A 21,864-nucleotide genomic window follows, 5' to 3' on the forward strand; every position below is an offset into this window, starting at 1 on the left:
ACAGACCTTGTATTTGCTTCTTTTGACAAAAGGGCATTTAAGACTTCAGACTGTAGGTATTTGTCTGAACCCAAACTAACTAAATTGAGCAAAATAACCCAACTTGAAGCTGAGAGAATTTGGGTTTAAATTAATATCACTCAGAAATAATTGATTTAGTTAAACAAAATCACAGACAGAGGTTCTGTAATTACCAATTATAGTTTGACCATCAGTATTATTAGGCATATTGTCTATCCAAGCACCATTTAACTAATTTTACAAATATATACAAGATAATTTTACATTTTATTGAAATATAGTTTTATTTTTGTAATGGACATATTTACTATACTGATCATGCGTGATATTTTTCACCATACAAAGGGGTGAGTACTTCTTTTACAGGATTTTATTAATCTATTCTTGTAATTTACCATTATGTTTTAAATGTTAAAGGCTTAGTATTATTATTTGGGGGTTGTCATGACAAAAAATAATAAAACTTATTATTGTCATATGAATTTTTTTGAAAAGCACTACATCTGATAATTTTAATTTAAACATTAATCTATTTAAAATTTTACTGTCCAACCTGAAGCCAAGAGATTTGGGTTTAACTTAAGATCAATCAGAAGTAATTGACTCATAGTCAAACAAAATCACAGACATAGGTTTTATAATTACCAATTTTAGTTTGACCATTAGTATTAGTAAGAATATTGTCCAATCAAGGTTTGTCCAAGGTTTATTGGTTAGAAAACTGTAATCTGAATGACTTACAGTAAGTAAATTTTGTAACATTGTAAACATGTAACTTTTTGACATATCAGTATTAAAATTATCTGCTAAACTAATATGTGAGCAGTAGTTACCTCACAAATCAAAAAGTTAAAAAAATAAAGTTTCAGTCCTGTATTCTGTATAAAGTTATACAAACAGATCAGAATATGAGAGGGTATACACAATGTTTGTCTGATAAAATCCACAAGTCAAAATTGTCTTTGATAAGTAACTCTGTTTTTTGCATTGCTTTCCCTGTTTTGGCATTGAATATTATTGCATGTCTTGACTTGTGAAGCATGGTGTACCCCAAGGGTAATCTTGGGCTCAGCTTTGTTTATTTTGTAACAGCTAATATAACAAACAACTCAGCTTGTAGATATTTGTTAATGATGACCTTGGGCTCAGATGGGTAAGGATAAAGTTAAATCTGATCAAAGTCTTAGCTGTAAGACATACATTGTACAAGTGGTGTGCAGCACAATTACATCTGTAAACGATGACAAGCAAAAGGATTAGTATTTTAAACACTCTACCCATGTCATGGAGATAGTTAATGTTCAAGTTTCTTAGGTGTCACTATCCACTCAAGCTGAAAATGAACAATCAATTGCAAAGCAATCTTTAAAAGAGGTTTTTCAAGCTGAGAGTTATAAAAGGTAGTGTTACAGAGGAAATTCTTATTGCCTATCATGTAAGTTATACAAATTTATTGAAAAAGTCTTGACAGAAAAATGCCTGTATAAAACTAAAGATTTGAACAAATAATTTTTTGTAATTTTTGTAATCTCTTCCTGCCTAAAACCTTCCCAGTGCATACAATATTTTGTGTGCCAAAATTTTATATCCAGGAAATTTTCTCTTAAAATTATATCATTATATAGTTTATTTGCATGTAATTGTATTTCTTATTTATTACACAATGAAAATTAATTGTTATATGTAATATTTGTTTTGTATGTTTACAACAGATAAATGTTCTGATTCTGATATTGAATATCATTATCTGTCTTACATATAGGCCCATACAAAGTATATATATTATCTAGATTTTAATTCTGTAATCTTTAATTTTTACATATTTACTTTACATGTTCATTTTACAAATCAGTCATCAGAATTAATGTACATATTACACAATAGGGGATTTAGCTAATACAATTTCACATTTCAACATTGTATACTAGAAAGCTTATGTTATATATGAAAAAAACAGAGTTATAAAATTTTTACTGAGAGGAAAAGTTAATTATGCAGCTGTGACTTTGGTGACTTGGTAAATCTGAGACGCTGCTTGATCAGAAGGGTTTTTATGCAGTATAGCAGTGGCTTATAGTGTTAGGTTACCTGAACATGCACTGTTGAATTATACCAGATAAAATGCTCAAGAGTGCTGTATTTTATTTTCAATAATTTAACAATTTATTCATAAATTGTATATTTCATACATTTTAGATTTAATTTTAAAATAATTGATTATGTACGTTATGTATTGCAGTAAATTCTATTGTGTAAATAAATTTGGTTTGATTTAGATATTGTTTGATAATGATGACATGGATGGACAAATGATTCTATCCCTGGATGCTGAACCTATACGTCTGATTTGCAATGGAGATGTGGAATATATTAGTAAGTATCTTATAATTTTGCAGTTAAAAATGTATGCAGTAGAGGATTGGTTGTGAAAACACTATTTTTTAACTTTATAATTGATAGGCAGTCAAAGGAATATGGATTATTAAAAAAAAGTAAACTTTGTTTCCCTATATTCGATAATCAACAGATATCCAACAATTGATGACTAATTCATTTTACTAATTAACAGAATTGATGATGTGCAAATATGCACTCACTCTGGTTCTCATTTTAGTTTGTATTGTATTATAAAACTTTACCAACATAATTGAGGAATCATCTATTGGAAATGTAGTTTGTATGCTAAAGTTATGTATTCTATTCCTCTTTATTGTCATTCATGCACATTGTTAAAAACCAGTTTTGTTACACAGGTACAGTGAATATTTATGTATTTTTGTCATTTGTTGAGTTGACTAGTATCCATGCTATAATATTTTTTGTAAATTAGTATAACTAGAAAGAAATGTATTTTGTACGGACATTTTTACATGTTAAATGGCTGGTCTTAGCTGTTACTTTGGTCAGACATGACCTTGTGGGTTATTCTCTGATCCGCCATTTGATGGTTATTGTGGTAACTGTTCCTTAGAGACAAATATTCCAAAAACACACCTATTGAAGCTGAATAGTTGAGTCTCTATGATCAAGCATTAGACAAAATGGTTTCAAGTGTCATTATTTAAGCTGAAATATTGGGAGCAAGAAGTCTTCTGGCAAAGACATAGTTTTTTCTGAAGGAGCTGGGATTAGTAAGGAAGAACATAAACCAATTTCTACCTTGTTAAGACCAATTTGCTAGTGTCATTAAGAAGTCTGCGGAGAACAAATTGACACATTGTAAATTAGCATTTTTTTGGTCAACATGTCGATAAGCACTGATAGCCTTTCTTCAGCAGTTCCTAAGCAAGGAGCTGATGGCACCCTTTTTGTGCTCAGAACTGAATGCCACCATGGCAAGTCTCTTCAGCAATCGTGCGTTCAGAAAGATGTTAGAAAGAAAGGGCTATAACCTTATAGCAGTTATGATTTAAGCAGTCAAAAGCCTTGCCGAAGTCCAAATATAGGTTTGTAACCTTACAAACCTATATTTGGACTTCGGCAAGGCTTTTGACTGCTTAAATCATAACTGCTTACTTGATAAGTTAAATGCTCTTGGAGTCACGGGAACAGCACTAGCCTGATTTGACAGCTATTTAAGGAGCAGACAACAAATGGTGGAAGTTGAATGCCTCTCTAATAATACTCTGAAGAAAGCTCAATCAACTCTAACTCCAATGCAGAGAGGTGTGCCTCAGGGATCAGTGTTGGGCCCCGTCCTATTCCTGCTACTAACAAACGACCTATCAGACCAACTTAAAGATGCTTGCCAGACTGTTATGTTTGCAGACGACACTGTCATTACAGTAGCAGAAAAATCAAATGAACAACTTGACATCAACGCCTACATAGCCTTTAATATGACAAAACAATATTGCTACTCAAATGACCTTGTGTTGAACAAGAAAAAGACTCTGCAGATGATCTATAACATTCGGAAAAAGGAAATCGAGGCTGGACTACCTGAACTGAAGAGAGAAGAAAACACAAAGTATCTCGGAATAGTGATAGATGAGAATCTGACCTGGCGAACTCATATTGACCAACTCTGTAAAAAACTCAGCTCAGGAACATATGTAATCAGACGAACCAAACAAACAAGTGGGATAAAAACATCCAAAATTGCATATTTCGCACTTTTTGAATCCCATCTAAGGTATGGCCTGGCAATATGGGGTGGAACAACAAGCTCAGATCTGGAAAGAGTGCTTATACAGCAGAAACGAGCGATTAGGAGCCTTGCAGGGTTAAACTACCAAGATAGCTGTCAAGAATCTTTCAAAGACTTTAAAATATTAACTGTAGTAGCACTGTACATAAGAGAAATAAATCATCTTGTATGCAGTAAAAACCAACCAAGACAGACACAGAGACCTACAACAACATAACACCAGAAACGCAATAGATTTCTCACTCCCAACTCACCACTTGAGTCTTTATGAAAGGAAGCCTAGCTACAGAGGAGCCTTGTTCTACAACAATATGCCTGGACACCTCAAGAAAGTATCTGGACAATGACTGAGTAGACAACTAACAGCGTGGCTAGAAGACAGACCCTTCTACTCAGTGGAAGAATTCCTGGAGAGAGCCCTTGATTAAAGATCACATAATGAATTTACAAACACTGACTATTACACTAATTTATAACATTAACACTTCTTCTTGACCTTTGTTCTGTTCTCTAAGAATATGTACAATAAAGAAAAAAGAAAGAAAGAAAAGAAAGAAAGAAAGAAAGAGAGCTCTGTGTTTGGAGTGAAATGAAAACGGACTTTATTTTAGGCTGTTGTCAAACTCTCTAAACTGATGCAATTTCTTAACTTGAGGAGTAAAAAAAATATTATTTCTTAATAATCTTGTCCAAAGATGTTTGACATGACCTACTAATGATACTATCTAAACATATACCAGGTAACTTTACTAGCCTAAAATTATGGTATATTTCACTATTTGAGAAAATTTTTTTCTGATTTGTTTTTGTTTACTGATAAACCATTTGCCTGAGGTCACTCAAGTGCTATTTTCAGTAAGTATTCTTGCTATGTTTGTCTCTATTCTTTACTTCGAGTTGGTCATTTAAGAGTGACATTACTGAATTAACTTCATGTTTTAAGTCCTAACTTTCCATTAAATATTTGCTATTTTTCCTTCAGCAACACAACCTATTCTCAAATTCTGTTATTGTTCCCAAAAGATACTGTCCTAAATATTGGTTTTACAGCACTGTCCATATCCTCTGCTATATGCATGTGTTATAAGTGACAACCAGTAAAGCAGTGATAGTATGGAGGCTGCACATTGTGGGAATAATACAGAATTACTATGTACTTTTCAACTCCGGTTTACCAGTTAAATCCCCACTCCTCCATCAGGCTTCTGGTAGACAAGTTTGTGGGATTGATGGCCCCAATTAATTTAATTCTCGATACAGATGAAATAAACCACAATACACCCTTTTAATGTCTGTATAGTATACATATGCACTCTATTGTTGTAGTCTAATAGTGTTGCTCATGATCCAGTCTAAATTGGAGTACATGGAGGTTAAATAAGTTTATTGTCAATAGGAAATTTAGTTACTGCTTAGGTACATATATCTGCCATATGCATCAATCAGTCACATCCTTATTGCACAAACTGATATAATATGGTTGGTATTTAATGTGAGAAAAAAAGGGAAAATAAAAAAATAGCTCAAAACAAACTACAGTTAGTGTATTTAGTGCAAAGCCACAAATGTTTTGACTTTCCGTTGTTAAAGAAGGTAAGAATGGAGAGATATAACAGAATAAATTGAATATATCTAAAATCTCAGTCAACTAATTAATACTTGGATATTTTTAGGATTTGTTTGGTTTTTTATTTTCTTAATTCCAATTGTGTTTTTTCTTCAGATGACAACCGCTTGGCTTATATCTTACGCAGCATCCTGAACATAGTAGTAATTCTGATCTGTTGTACATCATGTATACTCTGTTCACGAGCCATATGGAAAGCACAGTTGCTCAAAAGGGTGAGTTATTGTGTTTTAAAAATTATAACCTGTTTTGTAATCTGGAAATTCAATCAATACTTTATAAGTTGATAGTATCCATCTTCTTGAGTTCTAGCGATTCTATGGATTTTAAGAGAACTCTGTGATATTTATTAAAGCAGTTGATGGATTATGTGAGATAATTCAAATATGCTGTTTGTTTATATAGGAAACAATGGATTTCTTCCGGATTGTTTATAACAGGGAGCTCAGTCTAGAAGGACGATTTGAGTTCTGGAACTTTTGGTACATCATGATAATTGTCGATGACATTCTGCTCATTTTGGGATCTGCGATCAAAGAAGAGATTGAACGAAAGGTAGAGGTTGCATATCTGTATTTTAATTTATTAACCCATGGGCTTCTTATCACTAAAGGAACTGTGATAGTTGAATGGTTTTAAATTTTAATCAGCACCAAACAGTTCCTAGATGAATGCTATAAGTTTGTGTTATTTTTAAGATTTTATGTATTCTTATAATATTTTTAATGTATGAAAATAAACAAAAAGAATTGTACTATCAAAGACATATAATAATATGTATGAATGTCATTTTGAAAAAATGTAGTGCAATACATTTGCTCTTTTTTATTATTGATTTTTTGATGCAAAAAAGTATTTAATTGCTTATTATTTGTTAGACGAAAACCTAACACTTAATACAAATTTAGTCAAAGAAAGGAAATTATGCCAACCAGTCTTATTTATTGCCAGTAAAGAAAGATCTGTATCTTAATACGCTAAAATTACGTAACCCATTGTGTGTTGTCCATGATGTTATACTTCTTATTTCAAACAGTTCAATATTTTATTTAGTTAATTCAGTCATCTAAATATCACTGTATTCTATAGGTCTCACACTATTGATATAGGAGTTTTTTTATTTTCTTCATCTTTGGTATGTAAACCATTTTTACTAAATCACATTTCTTTATGATTGTTATTCTTTTCCAACAATAATGGGATATATTTTATATTCTTAGTTCATTCAAGAAAGAAACAAAAAAATATGAACATCTACTGGATAGTTATATGTAATACAGCTTTCCCCCCCAAAAACGCTTGACGATTTATATAATATGGCTCAGCAATTAGTGCATTTGACTGTGCAAAATGGCCACAGCACTTTCAATGATTTTGTTAATTGTATGTCATAAAAAGTTAATATAAAAAGTAAAGTTTTGTTTGTGGCATAAATACTAAGAATCAGTGTACTACATTTCTTTGTTTAAAGTTTATTATTGGTAATAGGTAATTTGAATTATGGGATTTTGGACATTTGCCATAATTATATATATGTTATAAAACTAGAACATTATGTTTCGAGGATTGAAATCTACTTTCTTCCTCGAGTGTTAAAAACGTTAATACATAAGGTTGAAATAAATTTTGATTTTTTGTAGCAATTTATCGGAGATCAGTGGAACACTTGCAGTTTGCTACTGGGAACTGGCACTCTGCTAGTATGGTTCGGTGTTCTTCGCTATCTTGGTTTCTTCAAGACTTACAATGTATGTAAAAATATCCTCTTATTGTAATCATTTGTAGATACAGGGTGGCCACCCGACCAGGAAAACTAGGAGTAAGCCGGGAATTTTAACGCACTGGGAAAAAAGTGGGAGTCTTTCTGTAGAACCGGGAAAGTCTCAAAAACAATTGTTCTGTCTCTCAGAATTTGTTAAATAAAAAAATAATTTGACAGCTCTTTGAATCAAGACCTGATTAATCCCAAAATATCTTATTTTATACGTTGTGGTCTATGAAACTGTGAATGAAGATAGAAATATATTTGTGAGCCCCATCTGACATCGATTGATTCAAGGTTGCCTCCACTGGTTTAGTGGACTTAAGCTTGGCTAGTTCTACTCCTGTGTCTCGACAAGCTTCAAACACATAACAATCCATTGGACAATTAAAGTTAGCCGACCAATTATATCATAGTTCGATCACTATACAAGCAGTATACTGTAAGCTGTAAAGCGGCAGATCAGTAGTGGCTGCGATACAAGTGGTGTTATTGTGTTTTAAGTTTTATTCAGTCACCAAAATAGAGTCTCCGGACAAAATTGTCCAATTCTTATTCTTGAGTAAATAGAAGTTTGAAAAGACATTTGTTAGATAGACTGTATGGTCTATAATGTTCAGTGTTTACCCTACAAACAGGCCAAGAGTTTAGTTCTGTTATCATCTGTTTGGCTGTTTGATAAGAGATGCAACCCAGTTTTTTGAGTAGGCCAGAATGTCAGTTAGACTTTTATCCGACCCGATAAAACACATTTTTTGGATAAGAAAATAGTGGATTTGAGACAACAATTAAACCCTAGAAGGTGGCATGTGGGTCTGGCATGATGCACAGAAATGACAGATTGAGCATCAATATTAATGCTTTATTTTGGGTTGAGCGGTAGGAGAAAAATTTAATGTCTGTCCGATAGGTGGCGGATCAGTTACGATGTAGTACTGTTCTGCCGTGTCTGTCATGGCCAGTGTCTATGGTTCTCCATATGTACAATATAAACATTAAACTTGTAGCTCTTTAAGTCACCGCTCCAACGCTCATCAATTGCCCACTGCTGGTATCGCGGCCAAGTCTCGGTTTGGTCTATGAACGATTTTTCCTCAAACACAAACATGTCCCTATTGGTTGTCAGATGTCATATGTTAAAAGAAAGTGATGTTATGTTTTGATATTACAGTTACAACCAAACCTCTACTGAACTAGCTGCATTTACACTGGCAAAAAGTTGTTCAAGTGTCGAATAGTTGTTTGCAAGAACTGGAGAGCAGTCGGTCATTAAAATTTTAATTATAATTATTGCCGAGACATCACTGCCGTGTGTGAACAGACTTTGTATTGAATCCTACAACAACCAACGATACAGATGTAGCAAGTACTTGCAACAGTTCTCATGAGTAAAATCTTGTTCATATTATGCCACAGTAGTGGTGCAAATATTCTCACAACTTACTTGCCAGTGTTGGCCTAGCTGGCCGAATCTATCACGCACGCAATTTTTTGTTGTAATAGCGGCATTGGGTGGACAATGGATGGTGGAAACCCCATCAGTTCCCAGATTAACTCTTCATCTGAATAACTTCTACGCACGTGTGATGATCAGTAGGAAGATTTGAACTGTTCAAACCAAATAATCCAAAGTGTATGATGAGCCTTATGTCATGTTGTTTCATAGTCCATAACTATAATCTAACGAACACGTTGTGACTTAAACCACAGCCTCTTGTGTGTTAATTTACTTTTTAGTTGTGTTGTTGTGATTGGATGATTCTATTCTTGCATTTATTTAAAGGTAAACACAAAATATTTAAGAGCCAGTAACTGATAACGTTAATTATGCTCTTATTCTGCAGCAACTGTGGAATGTACTGTTCTTTGATGGTGTCTACTTATTCTACAAATCACAAATGAACTGGCAACTTCTATAGCAGATAACTTTCTGGTGCATTCTTCATATATTGGTCGGCAGTGGTATATATTAGGAGGCACGATACTTTTGCGGGACTGTAATCAGGGCTGCCACCAACAATAAGAATCTGGAAAAGTTTGAAGTATGCATAATTTTCGGGCTCCGGGAAATGTGTAGATTATGCGTACATTTTTATAATATCTCTGAAATTGTTACTAGGAATGGATCAATACTCAGATACATCAATACTCAGATACTTGCAATACTCGATACCGCATCTTTTTTCACTCGACTCCAATACCAACAGAAATGCTTACAATACAGTTTGAAAATCACGATTTCACTATATTACGTGTGGAAGCTGAATCTCTAATCCAAATAAGTCTAATCGCGGGCAACAGCTGATCGGCAGTATGCGAATTACTGATCACTAACACATTTTTTTACTTTCTGCATGATAAGATGTAGATAGATAACCAAACTAACCAGTTACTGTAGCGTAGCAAATAATATTATAATTCTTATTTTCTATATTTATTTTGGTGCAGCGTTGAGAGTTTGCTGCACCTATTAGTGGACAAGAACTGATCGGCTATACAAAAATTACGTTTTGCTAAAATGTGTAGCTCTTTGTGTTTAAAAACTATTTAAAAACCTACAGTAACAAAATAACATGGTTTATAAATAATATTTTAATGGGAGTTTTTATTGTTAACATTTGTGTTTTTTAACAGCATTTCTGCTGGTTCTATGTGTGAATTTTAGCTGCTCAGCTGTAAATAGACGATCGCTAATTCTTATATCTATATGTGTTAATTTTTATTTTTTATTTTACGTTGTGTAGTTTATAGATTCTCTATAAATATATATCCATACATTTTTACATAAATTGTCAATATTCTGGAAGATCATTTTATTAGCTATAATTTTATATTTGAAAGTAGAAGATAGAGAATATGACAATTAAAAAACCATAATTTCCCAGAATTTCTGCAAATTCCTTTAAAGTAACATGAGATTCTTGGGCTTGTTTTTTTCCAAAAGGCCAAACTAAGTTAAAAGTAGAGTTCAGATGAATGTATTTGGTTTATTTGTTGATTGTATCGATTGAACTTGTGTATCTGCAAAATCGTGGTTTCATACCTACAGTTTTTGCATTACAGACCTCTGACTCGCAATGTTGGATTGCAGTCTGTTCCACTGTAGGACTGTGTTGTTAGTGTGTGTTTATTTTTTGGAATAATACACGTATTTTCCAAACATCACAGAAAGAAAAAAGTTATTAGGTATACACTATATTAAGTAGACACATCGAAAGACACAGAAATAAAAACTAAGGAGGTTGAAATAGGTGGTAGAGATTAATCATCATCAAATTTCTCATATATTGCTAGCGAAGAAATCTGCTACACCACTGCAGCTTTGTGGCATTTCCTGGAAATACAGCTGGTGATGATAAACTGTAACCATTACACTTGGCTGAAGTGTTAAATACAGTATTATAGTTTTTTTGATTTGAAAATGGACTAAAGAATCAAACATTTTTAACTGGGAAAACCCACGAATTTGAAAAGAGGTTTTGAGTGGCCACCCTGAGATATTTTAGAATATACTTGAATTTTCACTGTGTTTTTGTGAATTAGTATACATTAAATCATTTTTTAATTTCACCCAGCATACATTCTTTACCAGTGAGTAATGTGAAGGCATAGCAAATTCATTTTGAGATTTTGGTGGAAATATTCATTTTGAATTACTATGAGTTGGAAAAAATGGGTTTTGTAAGAACTGTTTGTGTGCGTTTTAATATATACAAAAATATAGTATTTTTAGCCAAAAATGTGTTGTTTGTGCTATTTAAGATTTGAAATGAATTTTCTAAAGGTTGTTAATAAAAATAATGTTGAGATAATATACTGTGTTTCTATAATGTTTACAGATAATATAAATTACCACGTTATGGTAACATTAAAAATATAAGTCAATGATTAAGTTTTTGCATGTATTTTTTGAAGGTGGTGATATTAACTCTGAAATCAGCTTTTCCCAAAGTGGCTCGTTTCTTGTTATGTGCACTGCTCATCTACGCTGGCTTCACATTCTGTGGCTGGCTTGTCTTGGGGCCTTATCACATGAAAGTTAGTATCAAATCTTTTTTTAATTTTCTTGTAATATATTTTTTGTAATAATATATGAATGAATTCATATTGTAATATACAAAGCATTGACAGGTATAAAGATTAAATTCTGAGAGGAACTCTACAAAGAATTTTGACTGTAATTGTATGAATTAGCAATAAATTATACATTAAAAGTTCACTTAAAGAAAGAATCATATTTACAAATATGCAAGTAATTTAAGAAATATTAGTTACTGCATATATCAGATTAATAATTAAGAACATGCAAGCACTTGTTTTTAAGCCAATTAAAAGTTGGAGAGAATTTTTAATTGTCTAGATGAGTTATAAAATATTGATCATTATTTATGAAAATCTTTCACTGGGTTTCTAACCTATTTACGGTTACTAGACGCTCAAAATAATGCTGCAATTTTTATTTTGTGAGTATTTTTATTACAAGTTTTTATAGTTTGAAGTTCCATTAATTACTTACTATGTCGTTAAATTCAAAGTTAACTGAAGCTCAAGTTTAAAATATACTCATCTAAAATAACATTATTAACTATAATAGTTTTCACTATCAGTTAAGTGTGGTTCACTGGTATAGTATATGTATGACTCAATATGCCATCACTCTGCAACAGTAGGTTAGTGCAACATGATTTGCTTGAGGTGTGTGATGCTACACACTTTGACATTTGTATGTAATGGTAATTTTGTTAATGAAGTAGTGATTCAGTGTATTGACAGTTTTCCATCAAGATTGAACTAAAATTTATAAAAATGAGCTAAATAGAGAAGAAAAAAAGACCCTCACATCGCTGGATCCAATGGACCTTCAATTAAATTTTAGTTTTGGTTTCAGAAAAATTGGGATTTTATGTAAACAAACCTGGCACCATAAACATACACAAATGGCAGTTCACTTCCTTGTTTGTGGCGCAGCAGTTCTAATGTCAAACTACATCTATTTAGTAGCATAATTGTTTTTGTTGCATCAGTGTACATATTGGCTTTAGTATCTATTAAAGTTGTATTTTTACTTTTTAATATGATTTTTATGCAGCTTTGATGATTAACACCTTACCCTCATTTGAAAGTCTGTGCCTCTAATTGTTGTGTGTTTTTTTATAGATGTAATAAATCATTTACGATGTTTGTCTAAACAATATTCGACTTTGACTTTTGGCTAAAACATCAGTGAGAACCCCAGCCTGGTCCCCTTCAAAGTACTCTCCTTGCTTCCGGAAACATTCCTTGAACTCTTTTTCAGAATTTCTGACATCTCCTATAGGATTTTTTCTGATTTGTTCTTTGTCTTCAAATCTCTTTTATATTTTTCTCCAATTTTGGGAATATTCAGAAATCATATGAAACTATATCAGAACAGCAGGGTGGTTAACGAATGTGTCTGATATTGTGTTTCACTACAAAGTGCTGAAAAAGGGTAGATGAATGAGCAGGTTCATTATTGTGGTGCAAAATCCAATCATAACCTGCCAATCGTTCAGGTCGGTTCCTTTGCACTGCATCTCATAGTTTTCGTTGGACATCAGGATACTATACTTTGATAACCATATATTCACAATGAAAAACATCATCCTGGTCAAAAAAACTGCAAGGGTTGCTATGTCTTTGTGTTGCTTTTCAGTAATTGCTCTTCAAGAGTGTTCTACGTTTTTATCGCTTTTGTTTTAGGGTTTGTAGCTATGTCTCATCACCTTTTAACAATTCCTGTTATATAGATTGTTCTGTTCGATTTCAAAGTAGTTGTATGAACACATTTTTGTTTGCAGGATTTCTGGCAGTTGGAAGCTTGCGAGATCAAGGGCCACTCTCCACTGCAAGGTGGTCATCTTTGAATCACCTAAACCATTCTTGTACCTGAGTATCACTTGTAGACTCATTATAAAAAACTTTATGTATCAAAGAGATTCTCTAAAGCAGAATGGGTTAGTCTTTGCCAAAACTTAATGCAAAATCTTTTCTCAAGACGTTTAGTCATAGTGAAATATGATGCAGAGCGCAACGACTTACTAACTGGGCGGAGTGCAGAGAATGTATGGTAGTAGCACTCCACACCCATATCAAATCAGAGATGATCAGTTGCATAACAGTTGGCCAAAAATGGAAGGTCAGATACTTTTCTGACAAACATCTTATTCCTGTTTAGTCATATCTTTGCTCATCAACATAATAAGGTTCATATTTCACATTGTATGCTTGTAATACTATAGTTTTCCATGTCTATTAACACGTTCAGTGCGGGCCCCGCGGATCCGCGGGGTAAGCGGCCGCGTAGCAGTGCGCGCCACGCGGATCCGCGGGGCGTTGTCATAGTCTCGACTATTGCTCAGTGTGAGCTCAGCTCTCGGCCGGGACGGTTCGTACTCGTTGAGCGTGGCGTGTGGTTCCGAGTTGACCTTGACTTGTACTTCGTTTCTGTTTCCCGCGTTTTTAGCATGTGCAAGTGATGCGTTCTTAGTGAGTTGTTTATTTATGTGTAGTGACATTGTACTATTGTATTATACAAGTTTTATATCGCATTTCACCATGTCTGCCAACCGTGCTACAGAAAATAGTGCTACTGACGATGAAGCATCAGATGTGGATAGTGAATCCAGTGGAAACACTGCTGTTGACAGTTCGGGTAGTGATAGTGAAGATATTGTAATAAACCCTTCATGGGTTAATAATACAAATGGACTAAGACAGATCCCTTTCACCGGAAACAATAGATTGCTAGTAGATGTACCAGGTAATGGTTCACCGATTGACTGGTTTTTTATGTTGATGGACGACCCATTCCTCCTCTCATTACTCCGCCAAGAAACCCAACCCACAAACTTGTACAAAATGAAGAACGGGATAAAAAGGGTGACAGAAAACGTAAAGATTGTAGGGTATGCTACAAGAATGAAAAGAAAAGGAAGATGACAACATATACATGTTCTGTTTGTCCAGGTAAACCAGGACTTTGTGCTGTCAATTTTGTTTGACATACATCACAGAGGCCAGCAGTAAAAGCCATGCCCTCAAGACCTTGTAAATATTGTATATAGTTTTATTTGTTTTTGTTTTGCACTATATAATGAAATAGTTTAAAATTGGATTGTTTTTACGGTAGCCACTCGCGTTATTAGACTTTTTTAGCCGCGCTCTGTGCGACAAAACTCTTTCCGCGTGCTGACCCCGCGGATCCGCGGGTCAATCTGTGACGTCATGTAAATCCGCCATTTTGGATCACAGACGTTATTATCTGCCCATAAATCAGCCTCTGATAGCAAATAGTAAGTGTATTAATAAATATTAGACTTTAGGTTCTGGGGCAATTTACATGTAATTGCCGTCAGCAGTCAACGTGTTAATGGGTATAATTTCTGATGCAACCATTCATGCCTCTTCAGGTTGTGTGTTTATTTGTACCGTTACAGTACATGGTTGAGTCGTGTTTGTTTTTGTGGAGTTCAAAATTCATTAATACCACATACAAATTTGGTTTTATTTTTATATAGGTTGTATGTTTTGTATTGTTTTAAAATATGTCATTTGTTAATGCCACACTATGTTAGATTCTTTTTTTGATGGGCAAATCCATTGAGTATGTAACCAAAGCCCTCAAAATTGTTTTTGTTTGAAAAGTGAGCCTCGAAAAACTAAAACATCATAATTAAATTGATGTAATGATATCAATTTTGGAATTGTCATCAGTATTGGCCCACCTATAAATTTAATTAACCATCTTATTTTTAATTAAAGAAAGTGTTCATATAACTGTTTCATGTAAAATGACTATTAATCAGTAATGAGAGAACTGTTTAATAATTACTGTTTTGTTCACAGTTTCGTTCTCTGGCTAGCACCTCAGAATGCCTGTTTGCCTTGATCAATGGAGATGACATGTTTGCAACATTTTCCATGATGGAATTCAAGTCTCCTATGCTTTGGTGGTTCAGCCGTATCTACCTTTATTCCTTCATTAGCCTTTTTATCTACGTAGTTCTCAGCCTTTTCATCTCTGTGATTATGGATTCTTATGACACCATCAAGGTATGATTTCTTATAATTCAGCACAGTGTAATCATTCTTTTAATGAAATATAACAATATTTCAGTGTACATAATCTAAAGTATTGTTAAAACCTAGTTCGTGCTGAAGCAATCAGATAAATATGAGCAAATGGGTGATTTTTATACTTCTTTGGAAAACAACCAGAAAGTGATTTCAAAATTCTTTTTGGAATTCGGATCATAATATTGAATTAACTAGTTAAAGAATTTTAATATATCTATTTTCTTCTGATTTCAGAATATTTTATTCAATGTAATATATTGTAATGTGCTAATCGTGTCTCACACCGCAAAAAACGTATTTATTTATATTTTTAGCAAGAAGGCCTAAGCTCAACTACACAATAGCAGTTTAGTGGATTGAAACAATAAAAAAGAACAATAATAACAACAACAACAAAATATGTATCTGTATCTAATCCTGATGTAGTGCTAATGCTATCACTTTGTTTAGTCCGAATATGGTCTGTTTCATTACAGTTCTTTTTGTATAAGTTACAAATACTGCAATAACAGGAAATGACAAATTAAACATTAAACACAATAATAAAATATAAATAGAACAAAAAATCTTTACTAATAGGGGTCCCATGTTAGAGTATTTTAATGCTTTACACAAAGTTTATTTGTACAAAAATTAATCTCTAACTACTAAAAATAATTTTATAATATTCATTCAACAAGATTGATATAGTGTCTTGTAGAAATATACAGTAGGTAGTTATCAAGATATTATTTTTTTTCTGGTTACAACTAGAATCAAGGAATTTTAATATTGCCAGTTCAGTTTGAAATGTTAATGAAGTATTTATTTGTATGTTTAATCAGGTTAGATTCTTGTGATATGTCTACAGACAATAGAAAGACTAACATTGCATGGGTTTCCATTATTAGTAATATACTTTAAGAATGTCCCTAAAATTTTGTTGCCACTTATTTTCAGAAATCATATATATATATATTTATTCAATCAATGCTTTCACTGTTAGAAACATTTTTTTGTACTTATCTTCAGTAATCTTCTTAACCTTTTTCTTGATGTTGTCTATGTGGTCCAATCTGAGTCCTTTTATGTTCCTTTCATTCGTGGAAATAAGAAAAAATTACATGAAGTCAAATGTCAGTTGAGTATGTACAGCCGAACTATGTAATTTTTTTGACAAAAAATGGTTAACAGAGATGACTATGTTCAGATGCGTTGTTATGATGAAAAAACCAGTCTCCAGTCTGCCATAAATTGGAGTCTTTTTTTGACAACCACTGCTGTGTAGTCTTCTTAAAACTTCCAAATTAAAAGCATGATTAACAGTCTGGCATGGAAGAGCTAACTCTGAATGAACTACCCCTCTCACATCATAAAAGCAAAGGTGCATTGTCTTGATGTTTGATTTAACTTTACGACTTTTTTTGGATGGGGTGTCAATGTAATTTTCCATTGGCTCGATTGTTGCTTGATTGTTGTTTCTGGGTAATAACAGTATAGGAAATCAGGATGGGTTTCAAGTTGTTCTTTTAAATTACAACATGATGTTTTATCTCGACTTTTTCTTTGATTGTCAGTAAGAACGTCAGACACAAACTTGGTAGACTCATTCCCAAATCTTCAACAAAAAAGTTGGCTGAACCGAGCTCCAAGATAACCCACTAATCTCTGACATTGATCAACAGTCTAAAAGTAGAATATATTAAATTTTCAGAACATTTTCATCTTTTCAGGCAGTTGATAGACATCTGGAATGAGGCTTGTCTTCATTGTATATGTTGTCATTTTTAAACCGAGAAAACTTGTGCACTTAGCAGAAGCTTTGAAGATTGTGTTCAGCATTAAAACAGTGTCAATGGCAATTTTACTGAGCAGGAAATAAAATTTCACAGCTACACACTGTTCACTCAAACTTGCCATGATAAAAAGGGAAAATAGCACTACAGCAAAAAACTGTCACTACAGAAGAACAGAACAAGCCAGGTCGACAATCTAGGTGGCACTGAAATGGCGATTAGTTGGCTACTGACACCTAGCAGCAGAAGTTTTTACTTCACAAGCCCTGCCCACAGCGGAGCTATTTTTGGAACTTTTGCATTGACTCACCTTATTGTATTGCCAATATAATTCCATGACGCAATATTTGGCTTTAACAATAAGAGAGGAGAATGGGACTAAAAATTTTGTCTGTTCTGACAGTGGTGTTGCATGGTTCGAGTATATGAGGTGGAAAATATAAAATATGCAGCATCAACTTATATATATATATGCTGCCAGATGAAATTGCTGAACTCGTATATAAACATATACTACATCTACTCATGAACTGAGTGAAATGCTAGTCCACTTGTTCAAACTACCAGGTCATCTATTCAAACATTTCTATATTTTTTGGAATTTCTACATTCCAAAAATACCTGACGTAGAAATTGAAAACCATGTTAAATTCCTTGGAATCATCCTGGATGGAAATCTCGGCTAAACAGAGCATGTGGATGGCCTTTGCAAAAAAATCAGCATAGGTATTTATGCTGTTCAGCGCATAAAATGGATTGGAAACTTAGAAAATGCCAAAACAGCCTACTATTCATTAGTAGAAACCCATATGAGGTATGGGATTGCTGTATGGGGCGGATCCTCTGTCGGAAACCTCAACAAGGTGCTCGTCCTGCAGAAAAAAGCCATTAGAATCCTCGCTGACCTTGAACCTCAACAAAGCTGCAGACAAGCCTTCCAAACCCTCAGCATAATGACCGTCACTGCTCTATACATCCAAGAAGTAATTCTACATGTGCACAGCCTGGGTCTTCAAACAGGGAAAGACATCCATTCATACAACACTCGCCATGCAGCCAACTACGTTCTGCCTTCACATCGCACAGCAATTTATGGAGAAAAACCATCTTATATCGGCCGGAAGTTGTGGAACGCTCTCCCAGAAACAATGAGAAGATTGAAGAGGAGTGCCCTACAAGGAAAACTGCATGACATCCTAGTAAATCAACCATTTTATTCACTGAACGAGTTCCTCAACGCCTACAATGAAACATGGAGATTTCAAAATGTACCTTGCCTTTTTTTTTAACTGAAACACAAATGTATAAACATTCATCATCCATATTTATGTAATAATATTATGTGACTCTATAACTGTTCTTAATGAATATGTAAATAAAGAAGTTTGTCTATTGTCTATTGTCTATCTAGCACCCTGTTGAGGAATAAATTTCCAAGCTCTCTTCTCCGTAAAAGTCTATCAGTTCTGCCATTACAGGAGTTCAGCAATTCCATCTGGCCATCAATCTTTGTTTCACCCTCAATATAATTTAGCTAACTTTTGCCTAAAGTTCTAGAAGGGCAATACTAGCAATATTTAAAGAAGCTTCCCTTCAAAGAACTTGTAGTTCGACTGTATCACTTGGATGTGGTACTTAACCTCAAGACATTTGACTTTCCCTGATTGTTTTATTGCTTTACTGGTCATCAACTCTCACCAATAAACGTGTTCTAATGTGACCACTGAAGTGATCAATAAGTCTCCTCATGCTGGGTACAGGTTCTTTCACATTCTCCATCAACCCTAATGATTTAGCAGTAGTACTTTTGTTCTTTCTTGAAATTACTATGTCAGTTTGCACCTTGAAAAGCATTGTAACACAAGTTTCACAGTGTTCACCACTGGAAGTTGGAAACTTTTATTTTTCAGAGCATTCTTCATATTTTGTGAGAGCTTTGTCTGATAATTTCTGCTGAATTTTTGATTTACATAGGATCACTTGAGCGTAGACTCTTGTTGCTATTGAGGTATATACTTATTTTCTTGCAACATTTGATGATTTCTTCATATCCGGTACAACATTTAGCAAAAAAGACATTATGAAACCAATGAGGGAAGCAAATTACCTACTAAATGCTAGAGACATGTCTATGTTGGTGGACAAGTCCACAAGTCCCCGCAGTTCAATGAGTAACTCTTACAATATTTATCGATCATCAATCACTTCATTTGGTGTTGAAATTCAGCTCTTTCCCGCATGTCCTCTTCAAATCAGCACGGTCACACTTCGTCTGGTTTGAAGGGCATTCTAGTTGAGTAATAAGTAGATGCTGCATGTTTTCCACCTCACATACTCAAACCATGCAACACCACTGTCAGAACAGTTAAGATCTTTAGTCCATTCTCATCTCTTATTGTTAAAGCCAAATATTGCGTAATAGAATTATGTCTGATGACATTTATAGCAACTTTTCCCTTTAAGGTAATTAATTCAATGCCGTGGAAGTGCTTCCTAATGATTACTTGCAATGGGAAGGAATCCAATTGCCTGCTTTGTCTTTGTATGGGTGGTTGTGAGCCTTAATAGACATTTCAAGCTCCTTTAATACTTCATAACTTGCAACCAGTGAAACTAGTTTTTTTCTCCTGTTTCTCAGTGTTGTTGTTAGATGAACTGTTCTTGGCTGGCTTTGATCTCACAAAGTCTAACTTTTGAGGTGGAGACCACTGTAATCAAAATATGTGTGAAAGTTCCCTAATGAAGCCCTTATTTGTCAGTATATAGATGCTCTTTATTTAACCAAGTGTGTAATACATGTATAACATACTTATTTCAAGTTTGATAAATGCTTTAGTATGGTTTCTTTTTTCTCCAAGCTGACCTATTTTTTCTATAAAATAATAAAGTTACTTGCCTTTCCATTGTCAATTCAACTTTATTAACTAGAAGACTAGTATTGGGAGTGCTGTCCCATTATCAAATTAGGTCATCAGATTTGTTAAAAACTGTACATATAGACAATAATAAAATTACACATAACATGAATAAATAAACACACGTGCACAAAAACAATCAACACAAAGATAAATTATATATAATTTAATTTTGGTGTATGGCCAGCCATGGACAAGAATGGACCGCAGTAATTATATTGTGCCACAAAGCTTTATCAGAGGTATATCAGCATAAGTTTTCACAATACTGGATGATTCCGATAAAAGTGCTTATGTTTTCAGAGTTGATGTAGGATGTGAATAAAAACAATTTTTGTCCAATACACATCGGGTAGCAAAGTTTCTTTTTGAGAAAATTGAGAATTTGTGAAAGGTTTTGTAACGCCTTGTAGGCAATATGTAGTGTTTGTTCCCTTTAAGATTCAACCAAAAAAACACAAAGCTGCTGAAACAAAACGCAATTTCCTTTGTAATAACATATAAAAAAACTGTGTAATGTGAACAAGAATGTAAAAAAAAACATTATTATTAAAGCAAATGTTCAAAATTTCTTCCGTTTATTTCGGTGCAAAGCTAAGCTCTTCATAAAATTGACTGTCTTAAATTTTGAAAGAGTCAGAGTTTTTCTCCAACTTCTGCTGCTGCAGCTACAAGCGATGAGGGTTTCGACACCACTTACTGGTGTCTCCGTACACTATGTCTTTTAGGAAGCCCCAAAGGAAAAACTCCAACAGTGTAAGATCAGGAGACCTCGCAGGCCATTGGACAGAACCATTCCTCACAATCCATTGTTGTGAGTACTCCTGGTTCAGGAAATTATGCACCGCACGTGTAAAGTGTGCAGGAGCACCGTCGTGCTGGAAACACATTCGAAGAGGCACATCTTCCAGCACTTTCGGCAGCACCTTACGGAGAAAGACACTGTACGTATTGCACAATGCCAGCCCAGTTTACTAAAAACCTTTCCTGGAATTGATGGACATGCTGCTTTAAAAACCACTCACAAAATGCTTCACGAATATGGAAGTCAGCAGGGCTGATCGCTTGCACTTTTTTAATTTCACACGGATGGCACAAATTTTCTTGTACTATCTTCCAAACAGTGCTCTGGCCAACATTTAACTCTTGTGCTACAGGTTGTGTACTGGTTGAAGGTTTGTCATTGAACCGTGCTAAGACATCCTCTTCTAAATCATTCTGGACATTACGATCACGTTCGTGATAGGCCCAACCAACGCTACTGTCTCCCATAGTTGCTGATCGCCGGCAAGGAAAGTACGCTCTTTGGGAACAACTCTGCCTGGGTATTGTTTTTTGATAAAGTTGGTGTGCACCTAGTTCCTAGTTCCAAGCCAGCTGCGCCCAGTGCCAGATACATGTAGGCTTGTTCTGCCCAAGTGTAACGGTTCATGGGGGTTTAGTGTAACATCTGTATCTAAAATTAAACTCAATCTCTTTCTCCACAGAAATTTAATGTTTGAATGCGACAAGCAAAG

General features: G+C 34.0%; 1 protein-coding gene across 2 annotated transcripts in view; it reads left to right on the forward strand.

Annotated features, from left to right (window-relative positions):
- The window catches only part of LOC124369314 (mucolipin-3-like), a 92,409-nt gene that overhangs the window by 30,747 nt on the left and 39,798 nt on the right, over window positions 1-21,864 (forward strand). For both annotated transcript variants that reach the window (XM_046827263.1, XM_046827262.1), the window contains exons 6-11: window positions 2,298-2,394; window positions 5,895-6,013; window positions 6,204-6,353; window positions 7,439-7,546; window positions 11,476-11,598; window positions 15,427-15,633. In XM_046827263.1, coding sequence (XP_046683219.1) covers window positions 2,298-2,394; window positions 5,895-6,013; window positions 6,204-6,353; window positions 7,439-7,546; window positions 11,476-11,598; window positions 15,427-15,633 — 804 coding nt within the window. The remainder of the gene's footprint in view (window positions 1-2,297; window positions 2,395-5,894; window positions 6,014-6,203; window positions 6,354-7,438; window positions 7,547-11,475; window positions 11,599-15,426; window positions 15,634-21,864) is intronic.

The sequence above is a fragment of the Homalodisca vitripennis genome, chromosome X (genome assembly GCF_021130785.1).
Source record: "Homalodisca vitripennis isolate AUS2020 chromosome X, UT_GWSS_2.1, whole genome shotgun sequence".
NCBI lineage: Eukaryota > Metazoa > Arthropoda > Insecta > Hemiptera > Cicadellidae > Homalodisca > Homalodisca vitripennis.